The sequence below is a fragment of the Vipera ursinii genome (genome assembly GCF_947247035.1).
Source record: "Vipera ursinii genome assembly, chromosome: 2".
NCBI lineage: Eukaryota > Metazoa > Chordata > Lepidosauria > Squamata > Viperidae > Vipera > Vipera ursinii.
This window is the reverse complement of record NC_139513.1, coordinates 55,338,721-55,358,372: the sequence shown is the minus strand read 5'-3', so window position 1 is coordinate 55,358,372 and position 19,652 is coordinate 55,338,721. Positions and strand designations below refer to the sequence as shown.

The window sequence follows — 19,652 nt, the reverse complement described above, 5'->3', positions numbered from 1 at the left end:
GGTTTGTGCTTAAATTGCAAGCCGCCCTGAGTCTTCGGAGAAGGGCGGGATATAAATGGGATTAAAATAAAAATAAAATAAAAAATAGAAGAATTCTCCTGTCTTGATTTTTGAAGTTACTTCCACCATCGCCACGCACGATCTCCGCCTTATAGATTCAAATTCTGATTTCTAGAATTCAACTGGGGAACTAAATTTTGCTTTTGGAGCCGGAGCGGGGGAGGCAGGCCAGGAGAAAACTCGCCGAGCCCTTCTACCTCGCTTGACATTAAAAAAAAATAAAAGTTTCCGGGATGAAGACCTGGAAGCCGTGCGCACCGCCGTCCGGGAGAACGCGCGGCTTCGCGAGGGGGCGGAGGCCTCGCTGCGCTTCAGAGGCGCGGGGAGGTGGGGTGGAGAAAGGGGGAGAGAAATGGGTTGCCGGCCGCCGAGCGAGTAACTTCCGAGGCGGCGTTTATGAAAAACAAGCTGAGCCACGAACAGGAACCCCCACCCCAGGCCTGAGCGACCGGCCAGAAGCCGAGAGGAGCGGAGCGCTGGAAGGCGGGAAAACCCGAGGGGAGGAGGCGCCTGTGTCCTCATCAAAGGAGGTTCCCCCCTGGTCGGGATTGAATCCGGGAGGCTGAAAGGGGCGAGGGCGGTGGGGATGCGGAAATGATTTCTGACGTGCTAGGGAAGGCTTTTGTTTAGCTAGTCCTGGTGAGCCCCAAATCCCTTCCTCTCAAACCTGGGAATCTCCGGTAGGAAAACGGCCTCGTCCCTTTATTTCTTCAGGGGTCTTCAAACTTGGCCCTTTTATGACTTGTGGACTTCAACTCCCAGAATTCCTCAGCCAGCTTTGCTGGCTGAGGAATTCTGGGAGTTGAAGTCCACAAGTCATAAAAGGGCCAAGTTTGAAGACCCCTGCTTTATTTGCTAGCTTTCTTACAAGGGGCTGCTTAGGCTCCTTTTGGCGCCCGAACCAGGAAGGGAGAAGGAAGGAAAAGCTTGAAGGAGCATCTCTTCCGAAGTTTCTGATGTCTGCCGATGTATTGCCTGCGTAAAGTTCCTCTTTTTTTTCTTTTTTGAAAGAGAGGTGGTTTAACGGGGACAGAGGAGAACCGCGGAGAAGCTGAATTAATGACTTAATTGGGCTTGCCTGTAGAAGTTAAGAGAAAAGGGATCTTTACCAAAATTGGCCCTTTCAGACAAGTCGATTTTTTTTCCCAGGGTGCAGATTAGCAAGAAAGAAAAAAAATTAAGGCCTGTCTGACACTTACGGAGGGTGTTATTTCATCTATTTGTATTGGGGGGAAAAATGCCATGCTGCTTTTACTTGAAAGCTCATTATTCAATTATTAATCACTGGAATTTAGCAAAATCAGGGAAAGTCTAACGAAGCAGCAAGACTAAAGAATTGCAGCATGAAAAGTAGTTTTCTTCCGCAGGGCTTCAGCAAGGGAGAGTGAGATCTTTCACTTTATCAGTCTTGGCCATCTTATAGCTTCATTTTTTTTCCTGCTTTATTAATTTCATTGTAGTTTCTTTCATTGCTGCCAGCTGCCTAGAGTTATTGAAAGTTGGGTGGTATACAAGTTTAGTTAATAATAGTAATAATTAGAAATTTATTTATTTATTTTTTATTTTAATTCCATTTATATCCCGCCCTTCTCCGACGACTCAGGGTGGCTTTACAAACTTAGCAGTAGCCTTCATTCTATGTATATGCCTGCTTATTAGGGCTTTCACACACACCCCAAGCGGCATTATTACAAAGTCAGCTTAATTGCCCCCAACAATCTGGGTCCTAGTGAATTGGTTTCCAGATCAATATGATCAATTTGTGACCTTCCCTGCCGGCTTCCACATTGACTTTCTCCCTATAAGCATCCACCAAGCAAAGTTAATAAGGAGGCCAGCAAGAAGTCAGAAGTTGCTCCCTCTCTCACTGCTCTTTTGCTCAACCATGGCGATTTGGTTGATTGGTCTAGTTAAGTAAATATCTCTGAAATGATGACACAACAGGGTACAGTAGTATATTCCTAAAACACTGTTTTGTAGGCCACTGTTTTGGGTGCACTCTGGAAGAATGTGTGGACGGACAGCTGTTAGTCTGGGAGCAGATCGTATCCGCCGCGCCTGTGCTTATCACAATAATCAAGGAGAAAGAAAGTATCCTGAATGGCAAAATGCTGACAAATACAGCCCTTCGTTCAATAAGAGCCCCCAGTCTAACAGTCCTGTGCTTCTCTCCCAGCAACACTTCGAAAAGGTGAATTTCTTCAATTAACGTACGTAACATAACTTTTTAGGAGCAGGTAATCCTTGATTTACAACCCTTTTGTTTAGTGAGCACTTGAACTTACAATGCCACTGAAAAAAATGACTTACAACCAGTCCTTGTACTTATGACCACTGCAGCATCTCTCTGGTTGTATGATCAAAATTCAGGCACTTGGCAACAGGCATCTTGTTTATGTCAGTTGCAGCATTGAGGGGATCTTAGCATTCTGTTATAGAAGCTAGTTATAAATAATACTACATCTGTGCTCTTCTCACAAAAGCATTGCTTTTTTAAAATATCAAAATTAGATAAACATTTTAACCATGCAGTGGCGTAGCATGGGTTGTCAGCACCCGGGGCAAGGGAAGTAATTTGCGCCCCCTAACACAGTGGGCGGCAACCTGGCGGCTCGGATCGGATTCGCACAGCCAGCACTGCAGTGAGAGAGAGTGAGCCAGGAAGGGGCAGAGAGCTGCGAGTGCGAGCGTGCCCCCCCAGATGTTGCGCCCAGTGCGGCCGGCCCCCCCTGCACCCCCCACGCTACGCCACTGTAACCATGCTTTATTTAGGATATTACTGCCTATCTTACCTTTTCTGAAGTTCTGAGAATAAGGCATGACAGGAATAACTTTCAAAATACCGTTTATTTATTTATTTTTATTTATTTTAATTCCATTTATATCCCGCCCTTCTCCGAAGACTTAGGGCGGCTTACAAGCTTAGCAGTAGCCTTCATTCTATGTATATGCCTGCTTATTAGGGTTTTCACACACATCCCAGTGGCATTATTACAAAGTCAGCTTATTGCCCCCAACAATCTGGGTCCTCATTTTACCTACCTCGAAAGGTTTATTTGCCTCCTATATCACTAAAATACAGAATGTTTATCTTTCAAAATATTGCTGAATCCCGAATACTAATCAGTCCAGTCAATATCACCAATTATCAAGGATGATGGAAGTTGGAATCCATCTATTTGGAGAACCATAGATTATCTTTCTTTATGATAAAATAAGGTCTTATTGTTGCAGTGGAATATAATGTGGGATTATGCTAATTCCAACTGTGCATTCTTTTTGATATAGTGTGTGAATCTAAAAAAAATAGATTTAGTGACATAAAGTGACTTTTGGTTGAATGTTAGGTGGAATAATAATAATAAAAACATAAGGCCAGTTAAACGACCTAGTGAATGCTGAGCTCTCCATTACTGAAGGCATTTGAAAGATCTGGGCCTAAAAATGGTCCAGAAAAGTTTCTACTTCAGGCCTACTTGGCAGTTTTAAATTGTAAAAAAATTCTTTCCAGGTTGTTTAAGAAAATCAGAAGAAAAGATTTCATGTATCTCCCTCATATCGATGAGTTCCAATATATGTGTTGCTTGTGACTATGCCACAATTGGAATTATGCTCATTTACCCTCATTCCTGGATGGGTTCAAGCAGAGATTAGACAGCCAAGTGTTAGTAAAACTTGCAGAAGGTGTTTTTGATTAGGTATATAAGGTTTTCTGGTTTATTGAACAATGCATTCTTCTTGTTAAATAAATCAGTTTTAAAAATTGTGATAATTGTGAAAGTTGACTAAAATATACATTTCAAAAAATTGTTAACTGCACTGTTGTTGTGTAGAAATAATCAACCAGCATCTGCATATTGTACAGATACAAACAGCATCTCAGGTAGTTATTCTACAATGGCATATTAGCCTTATATATCTCTTGACTGGTAGACCTTGAATACGTAAAATTATGTTTGCACCAAAGAAATGTGTGTAGCTTTTTACTGAATTGTTATTTTTAGAGAGTTAGATAAGTGTCCCTTAAAAATAAAGAACTGTCCCTTTAGAAACCACTACTAGTAATCTATAGAGGTGGGTTTTTTTTGTATACATGATCTTTCTAGTATCACGTTTGACTTAATGCCACAGGTTTATTTAAATGAATTCATCATAATATTTTAGGATTTTCCATGGTTTTCAAATATGCATGGTATTGTATTATCTGTTAGATAAACATGTACACATAGATATGAGGGGAGATAATAATATCTAATTTATAATAGTGCTAACTGCTCAAGATTAAAGGTAATACTTAAATAAGACATGTTTTTAACTTTTAATTCAAAACAAAGATGTTTGGTATTTTAAAATACTGAAGTATCAGATCACTGCGCATACACAAATTTGAAACCTCATACGAGCATAACGCTTTTTCAGACTATTTCCTCTTTCATTTTCCTGTGTAAATGTTCAGGATAGCATTCTATAGAAATTTTAGCAGTTCATAAAATCAGAAAGAGAAAAATAAATGAAGTTAGTAAAGATTGCTACAGAGCCATATATTTTTCTCTTCCACTAGGAAAAAAAGCTAATTACTTCTGCTACTTCACTGGCAACTTATGTGTTATGCTGTGCTTCACAAGCTACAACATATAATAAAGAATATTTTATCCTTGGAGAAAACAGATACATACACAGGATTAGCATGCAGAGGGCAAGACAAAAGGGGAATGGGCACGCTTGAGGGGAAATGGATAACTAAATATTGTATGGGTGATTTTAAACATCTGTAATGCTCAGTGGGTTAGGACGCTGCGCTTGTTGATCTGAAGGTCAGCAGTTTGGCGGGTCGAATCCCGAGTGCCGCGTAACAGAGTGAGCGCCTGTTACTCGTCCCAGCTTCTGCCAACCTAGCAGTTCGAAAGCACGTAAAAATGCAAGTAGAAAAATAGGGACCACTACGGTGGGAAGGTAACAGCGTTCTGTGTGCCTTTGGCGTCTAGTCATGCCAGCCACATGACCACGGAGATGTCCTCGGACAAGCGCTGGCTCTTCGGCTTTGAAACGGAGATGAGCACCGGCCCCTAGAGTTGGAAACGATTAGCACACACGTGCGGGGGAACCTTTACCTTTAATGCTGTGATGGTAAAAGCACCAAACTGATCAACAAGACATAATGAATATGGAATTAGAAACAAAGTTGTCAACATTTTCTAATATTTAAACTTATATGTGTATTGTAAGATTTCAGACAGACAAAAATGTTGGGCTTTTAAAAAAAGCTGAATTTAGAACTATTTAGAAGTGATGCACAGGACAGCACTGAAAGTGAATTTGATTAAACAGACAAAAAGAAGAAATGAAACCCGTTGGTCTGTTTCAATTGTTTTAACTGATAAAAGTGCGAGAAATGACTCATATAGGTAGTGGAAGGTATATATAAATGCATTGTTTACTTGCATGATTCTTCTGGCTTGCATTGGCCTTGTCTGGGCTCAAACCAAGCAGATCTAGCCTAATTAGTATTTGGATCACAGAGCCTGGAAATTCCATGTGTGTTTGTTAAACTTGAAAATTGAAACTGCCCCAAAAGCAGTATCAACCCACTTCTATATTGCTGCCAAGAAAACTACACAGAAATGTCTGTGAAATCTCCAGGAATGCAGTTCATCTTGAAGAAGATTTATCTTTTTTTGGTGGGGGGTAGGGTGTTTTGAAATATATGACTCAGTGTGCACTCCAATATACCCCTAAAACTCCTATATAAAATAATTGAGCTTTTCTAATAATACCAACAACGTGGCTTCCTCCTTTCACATTTTTACAAAATTTACATTTTGCCACTCAGTAACTGAGCTGATTAGCTGATTGTTTTTCCCCCCATAAAACTTAGGGCTACTATATCTGGTCTACAAAAATCCAGAAGATCACTGGTTGATAGCAAAGAGTCTTTGATCAACTTATGTGAAGTTCTGAGGCCATCAGACTCCTAACAAAGACAAAATTCAACCCAATTCTCCTCAGCCTGGGCCCGAGAGCTCAAAGAGCCAGGTCTTCAGGCCCCGGCGGAATGATCGGAGGTCGGGGGCAAGAAATATCTTGTTTAAAATCTGATTTTCCCTTTTAAGCAGTTGATTAATTAAGGTTTTTGCTATTTAAAACATATCAGCCTTCACAGTACCAGGAGTGATATGCACACAGGGTTTTGGAACAGAGTGTTTGATTGTAATTTTAATTCTATGTATCTGTGCATGCTTCTTTACAATATTTCCTTTTCTCGTTTATGAAAGAACGCCAGTCCTTCTGAGCGTATCCTTGTAGCCATGCGTTGGGGCCTAGTTCCAGCTTGGTTCAAGGAAGCTGACCCATCTAAAATGCAGTATAACACTTCCAATTGTCGGAGTGATACCATAATGGAGAAATTCTGCTATAAGGTTAGTTGCATAGTCTGTTTGGGGGGGATGTCTTTGTTTCCTTTTAGCCATGACCTCCATGAATTTTGACTTACACATGAAAATTGGAGCTTTGTTTAAAATATGCTACCTATATCAAGATGCCACAAACTCTGCATCTTGTTTTTTTTCTGAAACAGAAAAGCCCAGTTAGTGATAGCATTTCAAAGGCTTGACAGAACAAAATATTGACTTATTTAAGACAGACCTTTGGAACTATAGTAGTATAAATAAGCCCATTAAAAATAACATAAAGGTTGAATATAATTAATTTTTTCTACAATGTTCTTTCCTTTTTTGAAGGATCAGATTATTGCATAACAATTACCGTAAACAGAATCAGGCAATGATATACGTATGATTGAGGAAATAGGTATCCTCCTGGAAAGCTCCTTGTTCTTCTGTATAGCAACAAATAACCTTAATTTTGATCTATAATGACTTGGTAGCTTAACCAGGATTGTGGGAAACTGCTTTTACTTATTTTCTCCAGTTGCATTTTTCTTCCTTTCCCCCCCCCCCCCCAGAACTCAAAGAATTGGAGTAGGGGAATATAAAAACAAGAACTGCTACAATTTAATATAAACAAGCTATAAGTCAAGAGCCCCAATATAAACATTTCCAGTTGGGAACCTCCTGTTCTTCCTTTTAAGAGAAGTCTTACTCTGAAAAGGAAGCTGGTGTTCTGAAGAATTCTGGCTTTGCATTCTGACTGGAATGTGGCCTTCAAGATTTATTAACCACAAATTTGTCTGATGAATAAGGAAAACACCAGTGCTCATGCTGCAGAAAATTCAGAAGCTAGCAAAGATTAGCTAGTTTGAGGGGGGGGGAACCATTCATCATTTCAGCAATCACTCCTATATTTTAAGTGTTTATTTTCACACAACAGTGAAATTACTATATGGAGGTTAAAAAAGTGTAACAATTAAAATTAGAACTTTGCACCAATCTGGATCTGAAGGAGAGATGGCAAGGTGGAGCACAGGTGTGAACTCCTTTAGCCCCTGGTAACACCACTTTAAATCATATATATAGTATTCCTTGGATTGAATACAGCGGTTAAGAAAACACAGGAACTCTGCAGCAATTTTTGACAGATGCTACATAAGTGTTCCTGTGCACTTTGAACCTTCTTTCTCCATTTGAATCCTGATTGCTGCACAGTCCTAATTAAAACAGAGTGAACTCTTGCTCTGAATATGGTTTTATAACCTGCTGTATGAGATAGTGTTATAGTCTGCCAGCAAAAGCCATAAAATGTATGCTTCTAATGCAGACATGTCAAACACAAGGCCCGGGGGCCGGATCCGGCCCGCGAAGTGGTTTCATGTGGCCCGCGAAGCCATCCTGGAAACAGTGAGGGAATGGCCCCCACTGCCTTGGCCCTGGCCCAGAGACCCTCCTCCTGCCAGAGACCCTCAGATCTGTCCCACTCCTGCCCAGGCCCCCATAGGCACCCTTGATGCGAACGATGTAGATCTGGCCACGCCCACCCAGTAGGCCATACTCACTCTAGCCATGCCCACCCAGTAGGCCACACCCACCCTGGCCATACCCACCTGGCCCCCTGAGGGCAACCACAATGCTGATGTGGCCCTCAATGAAATTGAGTTTGACACCCCTGTATGCATTTGAAGTTAGCATTGAATAGATTGCTATTAATCCTGCTCTTCTCTTTTCCCAAAGGTACCTCTCTCAAAAGGCAAACGCTGTGTGGTGTTGGCTGATGGCTACTATGAATGGCGACAACATAATGGACAAAAGCAGCCATATTTCATTTATTTTGCCCAAACTGAGCAGGAAATGGTATAACAGTACTGCAATCTTTATATTTAATGCTGATGTTTCATTGATACTTTTTCAAAAGCTGTCCCCATAAAAGATTATTGCTGCTACTCCTCCTCTCTCTCTATATATATATCTATATATCTATATATCTATATATCTATATATCTATATCTATATCTATCTATCTATCTATCTATCTATCTATCTATCTATATATATATATATATACATACATACATACATCTCAAAAAAAGGGGAACAGAAAATAAGATATCCTACTATTAAATACAGTACATTGTGTTGTTTAAGTGCTCCCTTTATTTTTTTGAGCAATATATATATATATATATCAGAAATGGATACAACTGTGCCTTTATATTTTCTCCTTTTTGTCGTAGCTGCTGCAACTCAGCTTGAGGATGATCATATATTATCCTGCTTGCTTAAAGACTGTTGCATTTAGGAAATGTAGTAGTCCTAAGCATACATTCTACTTTTTGAAATACTTATTTGAGTCCCTGGGCATTTAACAATTCTAAATGTATCATTGGTAAACTGCAATAACCAGCACTTATACATGGATCAGTTTGATATTTCCAGGACAGTTTAAAATAATGAATAAAATGTATTGCTAAAAACATCATGGCATGAATAAAAGTACATGATGTGAGAAACATCTGAAGAACAAATAGGGTTTTTTGCCTAGCATCTAAAAGAAAGTAACACAGACCCAAAGCAAAATGCCCCAGGGAATGGTGGTAATGCAACTGAAATGGAGCCATAGTGGGGCAGTCAAGTGCAATATTGCAGGCTAACTCTGCCTGCTGCTAGGAGCTCAAACCTGACCAGCTCAAGGTTGATTCAGACTCAGATTATTGAGGGCAATATGCTGACTCTAAACTGCTTAGGGAGGGCTGTGAAGCAATATGAAGTGGTATATAAATCTAAGTGTTATTGTTAAAATTACTAACTTTGCTTCAAGACAAGGTGAACTTGGAAACCAGGCTAAACTGTAAACAGCTTATCAAATAAAGTTATTTGAATTGTATTCTGAAATCAGTAATGAAGATAAGTTGCCAACACATGATTTTAGCTTCTAAAATTTGGTAAATTATTTGTGAAGACCTTTTCTTTAAAGATATTCACTTTTTGAGCACTCCTCAAAGACAACCTCACATATGATATTATGTAATAATCTTAAGAAATTATCAGAGCCTGGACTGGCAAACAGATTTTAATTTAGGTAGTTCACAAGCTTAATTTATAAAATGCATTCAGTGCCAGAGGAACCATTTTGTTCTCTAGTGTCAAATTATGAATTATGAGTTAAATTTCAGTTATTGTGATGTAATTATGCAGTAGTAATAGAATCAATAGTAATTGGATGTTCCATGCAATAATAATAGTGCTAGTTAAGATTAGTAAACTGAACTTCATTTACAAGATGAGGATGAGAGATCTAAAGATGTGATGTTTGTCTGTTTAAAAGGCACTCCTGTGCTGTTAAGGTTTTTTTTTAATGTACTGTCTTTTCATTTGCAGTTCACCAAACCAGATATTAAAGATGAGGTCAAAGATTCAAAAGGCAGGAAACTGCTTACCATGGCTGGGATTTTTGACTGCTGGGAGCCCCAGAATGGAGAACCATTGTACAGTTACAGTATCATCACAGTAAATGCATCTGAATGTGTAAGATCCATCCATCACAGGCAAGAGACATGACTAAGGACAGCTTCTCGTAGAACGTACTTTAACATGCAGTAACTTAAAGATAATGCTTCATCAATTGCCACTTATCTATTTTTTTCTGTATTTACCAGATAGTAAATACTTATTTTTAAACATCAAAGTCAGAATATGAAAGCTTATCTGATCTTATAAGATGGAGGAATCTTATATGACTGTATGAAATAGGTATCTATGGTAACATAGCAGTAATATTTAAACTTTGTTCCAAACCTTCTGCATTGTTTAATTCTTGGTCAGTTTAGTCCTTGGAGAAACTTGAGTGAGCTTTTAATGAGAGTGCTGCAATGTCAGACTTTTTTTGGAGTGTGCTGAATTTTATTTTTAGAATCTTGTTCATACTGATACTTGTCTTTTATGTGTTTTATTATTACAGGTTGTGGACTAGTTTGGATGTTCTTTCCATCACTAAAATCTCTGCCTTTCTACTTGTCTAGAATGCCAGCTATTCTGGATGGGGATGAAGCAGTTAGAAAATGGCTGGACTTTACAGAAGTACCCACAGAAGAAGCACTTCACCTTATCCAGCCCACAGAAAACATCGCCTTCCATCCTGTATCAACACTAGTGAACAATTCCAGAAATAATTCATTAGAATGCATTTTACCCATTGAATTGGATCCCAAGAAGGTATGTTTGCATTTCCTTTTCTAGGGTATAGTTTCAACTTCCCAATCTATCTTACAGCCCTGTAATTTTATGGCAGTCTCCCATCCAGATACTAAGCGTGGCTGACCCTGCTTAGCTTCTGAGATTGACTAAGGTGCTGCCACCTGTTTAGGCTAAGCATCTCTTCACAAAAATAAATGTCGCATTGATGTTACTGATTGACTTGGAGAGCATGAAATTCAAAGACGGAGTGCACGTACATCTTCTGCATCTGTATTCTGCTTAGCAGTTCATAAGTTTAAAAAAATTATTTTAAGGTCTTCATCAAAGTTTTCTGGATAACTTGGTGTGTGTGATCTTGATAAGCTGAATTTGCCGTCCTCAGATATAAATTTGTTTTCTTGGGAATCTTTTTTCTTTTCAGTATTGGTAGCCCTCAACTTATAACCATTCATATAGTGCCTGTTCAAAGTGGCATTGAAAAAAGTGACTTATGATTGTTTTTCACATTTATAACCACTATGGCATGTCCCATGGTCATGTGATCAAAATTCGTTTGCTTGGCAACTGGCTCATATTTATGACGGTTGCAGTGTCCCAGGGTCATGTGATCACCTTTTGTGACCTTCTGACAAGCAAAGTCAATGGGGAAGCCAGATTCACTGTACAATTGTGTTACTAACACTGCAGCGATTCATTTAACAATTGTGGCAAGAAAGGTCATAAAATGGGGCAAACCCCAATTAACAGCTGTCTCACTTAGCAATGGAAACTTTGGGCTCAATTGTGGTCATATTTTTCATTTCATCAAGTTGGAATGCTCCACGAAACTGCTAGATTGTAATATCAAGATTCCTTAAATTAGTCTACGGTTTTGTATGAAGTAGTCATCAAAATCTTATTTTTCCTAATTTGTATCTTTCAGAATACCAAGGTTAATGCAAGCAGCACAGTAATGCTGAACTGGTTAAAAAATAAAGGCCACAAGAAAGATGACAAGGATGAAGACAATTTACCAAAGTGGTCCAGCCAGTTCATCCAGACACCACCGTGTAAAAAAACTAGCACGGACTTAATGCATCAGTGGCTCAGAAAAGATGGAGAACCTTCTGCAAAGCAACTGAAAAAGCAGTGATAATTTGGTTATATTACTTATTACCAAGCCTGTTCTTAGCCAAATAAGGTCTTATGTATTGAGTTATTGCAATATTTAAATCTCCCGATTTAATTATATAATACAGGTATAATCTATAGTTTATAAGGCTTCAGATATGCTTCCTTCCTGATCCTGAGTAGATGAGCTTTGCCATTTAACACTTAAGTTTCTTTTGTCTGAAACAAATAGGGTATAGATGTTAAGTGCAGCATTGACTTGACCTTGCCAATTTTGAAAAGGCAATAGCATTCCAAAATATGTAAGAAGTGAAAGATTTAATGTTATTTATTTTTCTCCTCCAAGGACACAAGCAGAGATTTGGTTTGTCATGGTTACCATCACAGTATTTGTTCACTTCACTTCGTGGATTGCTTCATCTTTTGTGGGGAAAAATAGGTCACTGTTAATGCTGGAGATTTGTTGTTGCTGCATAATGAGAAGGATCATTTACTTTATACTGAAACCAGTTCAAATGTTTGCCCTTTTTTAATCTGTTTTGAAAGAAGTGGAATGTCATCTGCAAGCAATATACAAATACAAATTGCTATTGGTTGGGAAGCTATTCCAAAAGGATCTTGTTTCACTATTTTGGATTTACTGCACATTCCAAACCTTTGATAGGATTGTTTAATAAATCCATCAAAGTTATAATGATGATCAGCCCATCACTGTAGCCGGTATTTTGAGTAGGTGGTAAGAGAATAGCAAGGAAAAGAGAAACAACTTTAATCTTGTTTTTGGGAGAGTGAAGATAAGTAGCAGCAGTGTTAGTTGGCTGTATTAATTATAACTGGATATTTAGTTAAAAAAATGCAAGATTGTAAACTAAAGCTTTATAAGGACAAGAGACAAAGATAAAATGTTAGCTGCTTACTATGAGTCATGCTGGACTCAAGGCAAAGTGTTGCGGTTCAGCCTAAGAGATATCAGGACCACTATGATCAAAAGGGACAGCTGGGTGGTTAAAACGGTATTTCAGAAGATAAATCCACCTTTATGCATAAGATCAACTTATTTCACTCACAGAAAGCTGTACAAAACCTGAGTAGGCCTGAAATTCATGCAGATGTATATTCTTCACAAAATCCTGGGATAGAGAGAAGGAAGAGTATTTAGTCCTTTTTTTAAAAAAAGATACTTGTTTACATGATCATTCATTTTATTAGATATGCAGAAAAATAGTTGGGCTCCAATTATTAAAAGTTCCTCTGAAATGCATGAAATATTGTTCACTAGAAATAAGGCAAATTTGGGATATTTTTAAAGGTTTTAATACATAGACAATGTTGGCAGTATAAATAAAGATTTTGTTCAGAGTTAAAGTTCTTTTGATATCGCTAATTTCTTACCTTCTGACCACCGCTTTAGAAATAAAAAAAGCATTTAGCTATCCCATTGTTTGCACGCATTCCTACTAAATACAGTAAAATACAATTTACAGTGAGAGTTACTGTAAAATGTCTCCCTTATTTTGGTATTTATAAAAATGTACATTAATATATATAATCAGAATTCTGGGAATCTATTCAGTGCAGAAAGTATTCCCAATTCTGAAGAGTTTGTACTTCTGCACCAATTCAGGCTGTAACCATTTTGAACATTCTGTAGTTTGTGATATCCCTTGTGCGATATCCCTCCTTGTGCTATATCATTGGGGATGATGCCGGATTAGCTTTCCAATTATTTAAGAATGACTACAATTGGAACTGAAGAAAACAGGAGTATTGCCTGTAATCAGCTTGCTAAGATCTCCTTACTGGATAATGAAAGAAGTTTAGGTCACTGAGGGATGGAATTTTTCCATGGCTTTTGGACGATAGTTATTAGTTCCAAAAACATCCAGAGCTCAAGCTAAAAATGGGCATGATTGTTTCCATGAATGGACATCTCTGGTGGACACCTCCTTTGAAGACTGAGGTGAACCTCTTTGGCCATTGCAAAAGTTTTATGTAATTTATGTGTGTGCAAATTTATAGTTATGGGAGTAGGAAGTAGAGTCTCTTCAATATTAGTTGTATATTATAATTTTACAGTGACTACAGCTGTTGCTGAAATAGCTGCACGGGAAAAAATCTGTACATTACTGAGCAGCTGATTAGATTTCTCCCTGCTTTTTAATAGCCCAGTTTATTGACTTATTCAAAAATTTCTCTTCACTTAAATATGTATAAGCTGCTCCGTATAAAGAAGCATCCAGTAACAATTTTGAATAGCAGTTTGCTATTTTAATTAGTTCCAAAAATTCAAGAGATGAAGGTGATGTACTTAGAGCTCCCTATTTTTCTTAATAGCAATCTTGCTGGGAAGGTTGGGCTGAGAGATACTTGAATATGCTTCACAATTTGTAATAGTAGGACATGGTAGACAAACATGTTAATAAATCACACATTGTCCCTAATGCCCAATCCGGCATGTGAGCAAATATTTTATTACTATTATGATTGGATTCACAGTCAGCCAGGTGGCTAAATCTGTCTATGATGTGAAATTAAAGAATTTTAATCATTAATTTAATAGCATACAGATTTAATCATAGTTTCAATTGTGACCATCCTAGATTAACCCAAATCCAAAAACACCAGGGAATTTCTGGAAGCTTGGCACTCTGACAAATAAGCCATCACTAGACACATGGACATTAACAACATCTACAGACTATGCAAAAGACACACCCAGCCCCAAAAGAAACAAAAAGACCCAACACCTCTCCACCAGCAATCAGCACCCAGATCAGCATAGATTAACTCCAAGGTTAACATCAGACCAACAATCAAGTGAACAATACCTTAATCAAGAAACTGCCAAAGAAGCCAACAGCCCAATCAAAGAATCTCCGAGACCACTCCCACCAACCCTGACAGGCATGTCACTAGACCAGAATATAAACTGACAACAAACCACACTCCTTCCTAAGTACTGATGAGGTTACCTAGTTTGGGCAATGAAACGTCTGCAAATAATAATAATAATAATAATAATTATTATTATTATTATTAATAATAATAATAATAATAATAATAATAATAATAATAATAATAATAATAATAATAATAATAATAATAATAATAATAATAATAAGCAAGCAAGCTCAGAGAGCACCAAGGAACCTTCAGGTCAACTCTGACCTACAAATATTCTCCTTTACTAATACTTAATCCCAGGGCTTTTTTTTTTCTCATAGAACGCTCTGAACGGAGTTCCGGCACCTTTTTTGAATGGAACCTTGTAGGGTAGGGCAAGGTGGGCTGTATGACACGTGTGAGTTCCGGCACCTTTTTCTTTTACAAAAAAAAAGCACTGCTTAATCCAGGGGTCTTCAAACTTGGCCCTTTTATGACTTGTGGACTTCAACTCCCAGAATTCCTCAGCCAGCTGGCTGAGGAATTCTGGGAGTTGAAGTCCACAAGTCATAAAAGGGCCAAGTTTGAAGACCCCTGGCTTAATCCTTTTGCACGAATCCAGGTCTTCAGCTCTGCCGCTGCCCTAGTTCTCAGCCGAGACCGAATATGGAGGACGCGATGCAAATCAGGGATCGGAGAGGCCGCCAATAAGAGCGCAGCTCCGCTCTCTTAGCCGCCAATGAGAAGCCAGGGAGAGGATGTGCTTGGATTTATATCCTTCAGCGTCTGGCGCTTGTTGTCATTGCAGCTGCGGGTATTCGGCGGCCTTGTGGAAGGGACCAGCGGTAAGGGGAGGGGAGGGGAGGGAGGGGGGGTGTCCTAAGGAGAGCTAATTGGAGCTCGTGGGCCGGGTTGTCATTAGATCGGGTTGAGGCCACGGGCGGGAGGAGGGTGGAATGCGCGGCGTCAGCATCCTGCCGCTCTAGTCGCCCCCTCCCCTCCGCCGCTTGGCTTGCTTACGCGGGTGTTATTTCTTCCCGTTATCCAGACGAGGCCGCGTCTGCCTGCCTGCCTGCCTTGCTTTGCATCCTGGTCTCGGCGCCTGGCTCTCTCCGAGCGCCCAGCCTCGCCTCGTTATGTCCGGCCGAGGTAAATCCGGAGGTAAAGCCAGAGCCAAAGCCAAGTCTCGCTCCTCTCGAGCCGGCCTCCAGTTCCCAGTCGGGCGAGTGCATCGGCTGCTGCGGAAAGGCAACTACGCGGAGCGGGTGGGCGCCGGAGCACCTGTTTATTTAGCTGCCGTGCTGGAGTATCTCTCGGCCGAGATCCTGGAACTGGCCGGCAACGCTGCGCGGGACAACAAAAAGACCAGGATCATCCCCCGACACCTGCAGCTGGCCATCCGCAACGACGAGGAGCTCAACAAGCTGCTGGGTGGGGTGACTATCGCCCAGGGTGGGGTTCTGCCCAATATCCAGGCCGTGCTGCTGCCCAAGAAGACCCAGAGCGCCAAGAAATGAGGCCGGTTGCCTGGCTAAAGGAAAGCGCTCGACCGTTTATTTCCTTGTGCCCCACCCACAGGATCTGGTGCAGCGGCCACCTGACATTCCATCCCTCCTTCCTTCCTTCCTTCCTTCCTTCCTTCCTTCCTTCCTTCCTTCCTTCCTTCCTTCCTTCCTTCCTTCCTTCCTTCCTTCCTTCCGTCACTTGGTGCAGCCAGTGCCAGGCAGATTTCTTTACCGCATCGTCTGCCCTAGTGCAGCCAGCATTGACCTGTCCCCACTCGCCCTTTTCTTGCTAATCTGATGCTGGCCCTCTTTCCTCCTTCTCCCCGCTTCACATATCGGTGCTGCTGGTGCTACAACCGCTGGGTTCCTCGTGCGCTTCCTCGCCTGGCCCAGCACTGAGTCCCTGCTCGTTTTCAATTCTGCAGACTGATGTGGGAAGAGCAGTCCTCATTTTTCGTGTCACAGAAAGGGCACGCGCGCTTCGGGCCTGGCTGCCATTTAGCGCCCTGAAAATAGATTTTTTTTCCCCTCTGCCCCTTTTCCCTGGGATGATTGAGCCTAACATATTTATTTCGCTCCCTTAAATCGCTTTGATTTCCTGGAGAAGAGGAGAGGGGGGGGGGAAGGATTAGGCTTCCTTTTTTTTTTTACACTAGAATGGTCGTTGCATTTTTATCCCTGGAGAACTGAAAATATGGGAGTCATGAAGATGGGAAAGTCATGAAGCAGCACAGGCTAACATTGGGAAGGCAAGAAACTGCTTAGGCAATAGGCCTCACTGTGTGACAATGCTGATTTTCTCTCTCTCTGTACCTAAAAGGTGAGAGTATACAGAAGAAGGAGGGTTGGCCATTGCATTGCACCAACACTCAACCTAATCTCTTAAAACTGTTCTGCCCTGGAGATGGTGTTGGATTGATCTCTCTGATGCTGTTGCACATCCCCATTAAATGTGATCGTGAATTTATGGATTAAAAATGTGGGAGGGAAGGAAGTGGCCAGGAAATTATAAATGTGAAAATAACTTTTTGCTGAGAAAGGAATAGCTTCATATGTTCATGTTTCCCATGTGTTTGCTTTATGATGAATTATTGTGTAGTTGTACTGGCACTCCATTCCTGTTTCTTTGTTGTTTTGTTTTTTGTGTTGCAACAAAATCTTAATGAGTAAATCTTGACTGAGAGGCAAAGACTTTCTGAGAATTCCTAGGGTGTGTACACATCTTTGCTTTATAGTCTTCCCATCAACCAGCTCTTGTAACACTATGTTCCAGAGGCAAAAGTGGAATAGGAGTTCCAGCCCATAAGGAAGATTTTCAAACAACGGGGTGGAGGAAAGAATGGGGAAGGGAGATGCTGTTTATCTCTACTTTTGGTATGATATATTCAGATCTGAATGTGCTTAACAGTTCCAGCTTCCAGTTTATCTGGAAACTCCTCCTAAGCAAGAGTCTTTTGACTTAGGTCTATTTTTGCCCTTTTGATGTCACTGGAACGAAAATCAAAGTATTTTAGTATGACTGCTTTTGTGGTTTTCAGCCTCAATGATACACAGTTATTGTTTTCTTGAAACAGTAAGCAGTTTTGTTGTGTTTCCTTTCATTATCAGTTCTCTTGTAATGTCACCTGTAATGATTGAAGTCTAGCATTTGTACTCCAGTTTGCACTTTACACACAAGTGTTTTTTGTTTGGAATTTTGCTTCTAGTGCTTAAAATAGAGTGCAAGTATGGCATCCGTCTAATTGTAATCCTCGGTAGCTTAATGTTTGGAGGTTGGGTTTTTAGGAAAAAAATAATTTATACAAGAGTAAAATATCTAGTTAGTGTTGGTGGTTTACTAAATAGGTGTTTGGATAACGTATGAGCATGGAGGTTGGCCTAGCCTGTCCTGTAATGCCTAGTAGCTGTGGTACAGAGCCAAAAACTTGCTTGCTTAGGTGAAAGGTTTATAGAGCCATGTGCATGCAGCAGTCTCTAGGGCTATTGAGCAAATAGAATCTGTAATCATGTATCTGGTCAGCTGTGTATGTGCAGTTAAGTAGCATGTGTTCGGATCATCTTGTGGGATGTAAATCTGTGGGTGAACTATTGTCTTACTCCGGATTCAGCTAAGGAGATCTAAACCAGTGGAGGCTAAGATACTTTAATAACAGAATAAGGAATATGGTTTGTTCAGTCAGTTGCTGGTGAGTGTACAGTCCCAGTAATGATACTTAAGAAACAAACTTTACCTATCTATGTCTGTCTTGCCTGTCTCCCATTACAGACCTAGGGAAAAAAAGACCTCTTGGATTTAAATAGCTATCTCATTTTTCTGGCACTGGATCAGGCAGGCTCTTGCTGTCTGTGAGAATGAACACTGATTGCATCAAAGGAGGGAAGGAATCCTTGAAATGCAAATAATGGCTGAAAAGTGGAAAACAAGAGTTCCTTTATTTGTGTTTTCTGTCTTTTAAAAATTACTTTCAGAATCAGTATTTTGTGTTATGTCAATTATTGTTTTGTATTAGAAAATGCAAAAGTTGTGAAACTGGAAAGTGCAAAACAAATATTAAACTGATTCAGTCTTGAGTACACATCAACATTGTCTCTCAACACGTTGATTTATCTGCTTGGAATTCTTTGGTTTGTGGAAAGAGAAATGGCTAGGAATACTGTTGGGAGAAAGGAAAGATCAACAGCAGAAATGTGTTGATCATCTTGTCAGAGAGTGCGAGTCCCTTAACTTCATTTTCCAAGCTCTTTTTCATTTGTGGTCCTGTGGAAGGAATGACAAAATATGCATAGTCATAAATACTGTCCCTTACATATTTGTGTGTGACATGATACAAATGTGAAAGTTTAGAGTTTGTGTTAAGATGCTATAACACCTTTTTTGCAGTTAGGAACAGACTACTGTATTAGCTGGAAAAATTGTTATTTGAAAAATTGAAGCTGAATTGTGTGTTGGCATGTAAAATTTTTGTATCACTTTATTAAGTGCTTTAGTTTGCAAGCAGATAAAGTAGGGTGGTTTTCTTTTACCTAGATGCTATTTACACTTAGCTTTATAGAAATTTATTCTTACTTCCCTCTCTTGTGGCTTCTAGTTGCTTTAAGAAAGCCCTTGATTACTTGATTGACTTCTGAACCCTTGATTTACTTAGACAGGGTGTGATGTTGAGTCTCTTACTATCTTATTTCCATAGATGTAAAACTACTTCCATGATCTGTCTTCATCTGTGCAATAATTGTCAATATTATACCCTCAAAACAAGCTATACTAATTTTTATTGTAAATCAACGTTTCTCATGACCTTTATAGTCAGTTATAATAATGCCCTTCTATAGTTTAGATATAAAAGTTCGCTCTTATTTTTACAACTTACCATTATCAAAATAAGATTGTAGCAGCTTCCATGCCTACATGAGCCATGTCTACTGATGGGTCACTGTTGAACTTTTTTCTACTACTGTATGTCCCTCCAGTTGTAGTGGTTGAAACTAGTTTGTTGTTAGGATGAGTACTTTT

General features: G+C 39.7%; 2 protein-coding genes across 5 annotated transcripts; both read left to right on the top strand.

The window, feature by feature from the left end:
* The first annotated feature begins 380 nt into the window (after positions 1 to 380).
* HMCES (5-hydroxymethylcytosine binding, ES cell specific) lies at positions 381 to 13,112 on the top strand. Of its 4 annotated transcripts, none has more exons than XM_083351350.1 (7): positions 381 to 590; positions 2,041 to 2,251; positions 6,333 to 6,476; positions 8,184 to 8,303; positions 9,828 to 9,994; positions 10,469 to 10,661; positions 11,566 to 13,112. In XM_083351350.1, the coding sequence occupies exons 2-7, from the start codon at positions 2,069 to 2,071 to the stop codon at positions 11,773 to 11,775; spliced, it is 1,017 nt and encodes a 338-aa protein (XP_083207476.1). In that variant the 5' UTR covers positions 381 to 590; positions 2,041 to 2,068; the 3' UTR covers positions 11,776 to 13,112. The 4 variants fall into 4 exon arrangements, with proteins under 4 accessions (XP_083207476.1, XP_083207474.1, XP_083207475.1 ...); XM_083351348.1 differs by having other exon boundaries at positions 401 to 601; XM_083351349.1 differs by having other exon boundaries at positions 407 to 640.
* A 2,340-nt stretch (positions 13,113 to 15,452) lies between these two features.
* LOC310633727 (histone H2A type 2-B-like) lies at positions 15,453 to 19,186 on the top strand. Its single transcript, XM_083351593.1, has 2 exons — positions 15,453 to 15,481; positions 15,685 to 19,186. Exon 2 carries the CDS (start codon positions 15,773 to 15,775, stop codon positions 16,151 to 16,153), a length of 381 nt encoding a protein of 126 aa, XP_083207719.1. The 5' UTR covers positions 15,453 to 15,481; positions 15,685 to 15,772; the 3' UTR covers positions 16,154 to 19,186.
* Positions 19,187 to 19,652: the final 466 nt, after the last annotated feature.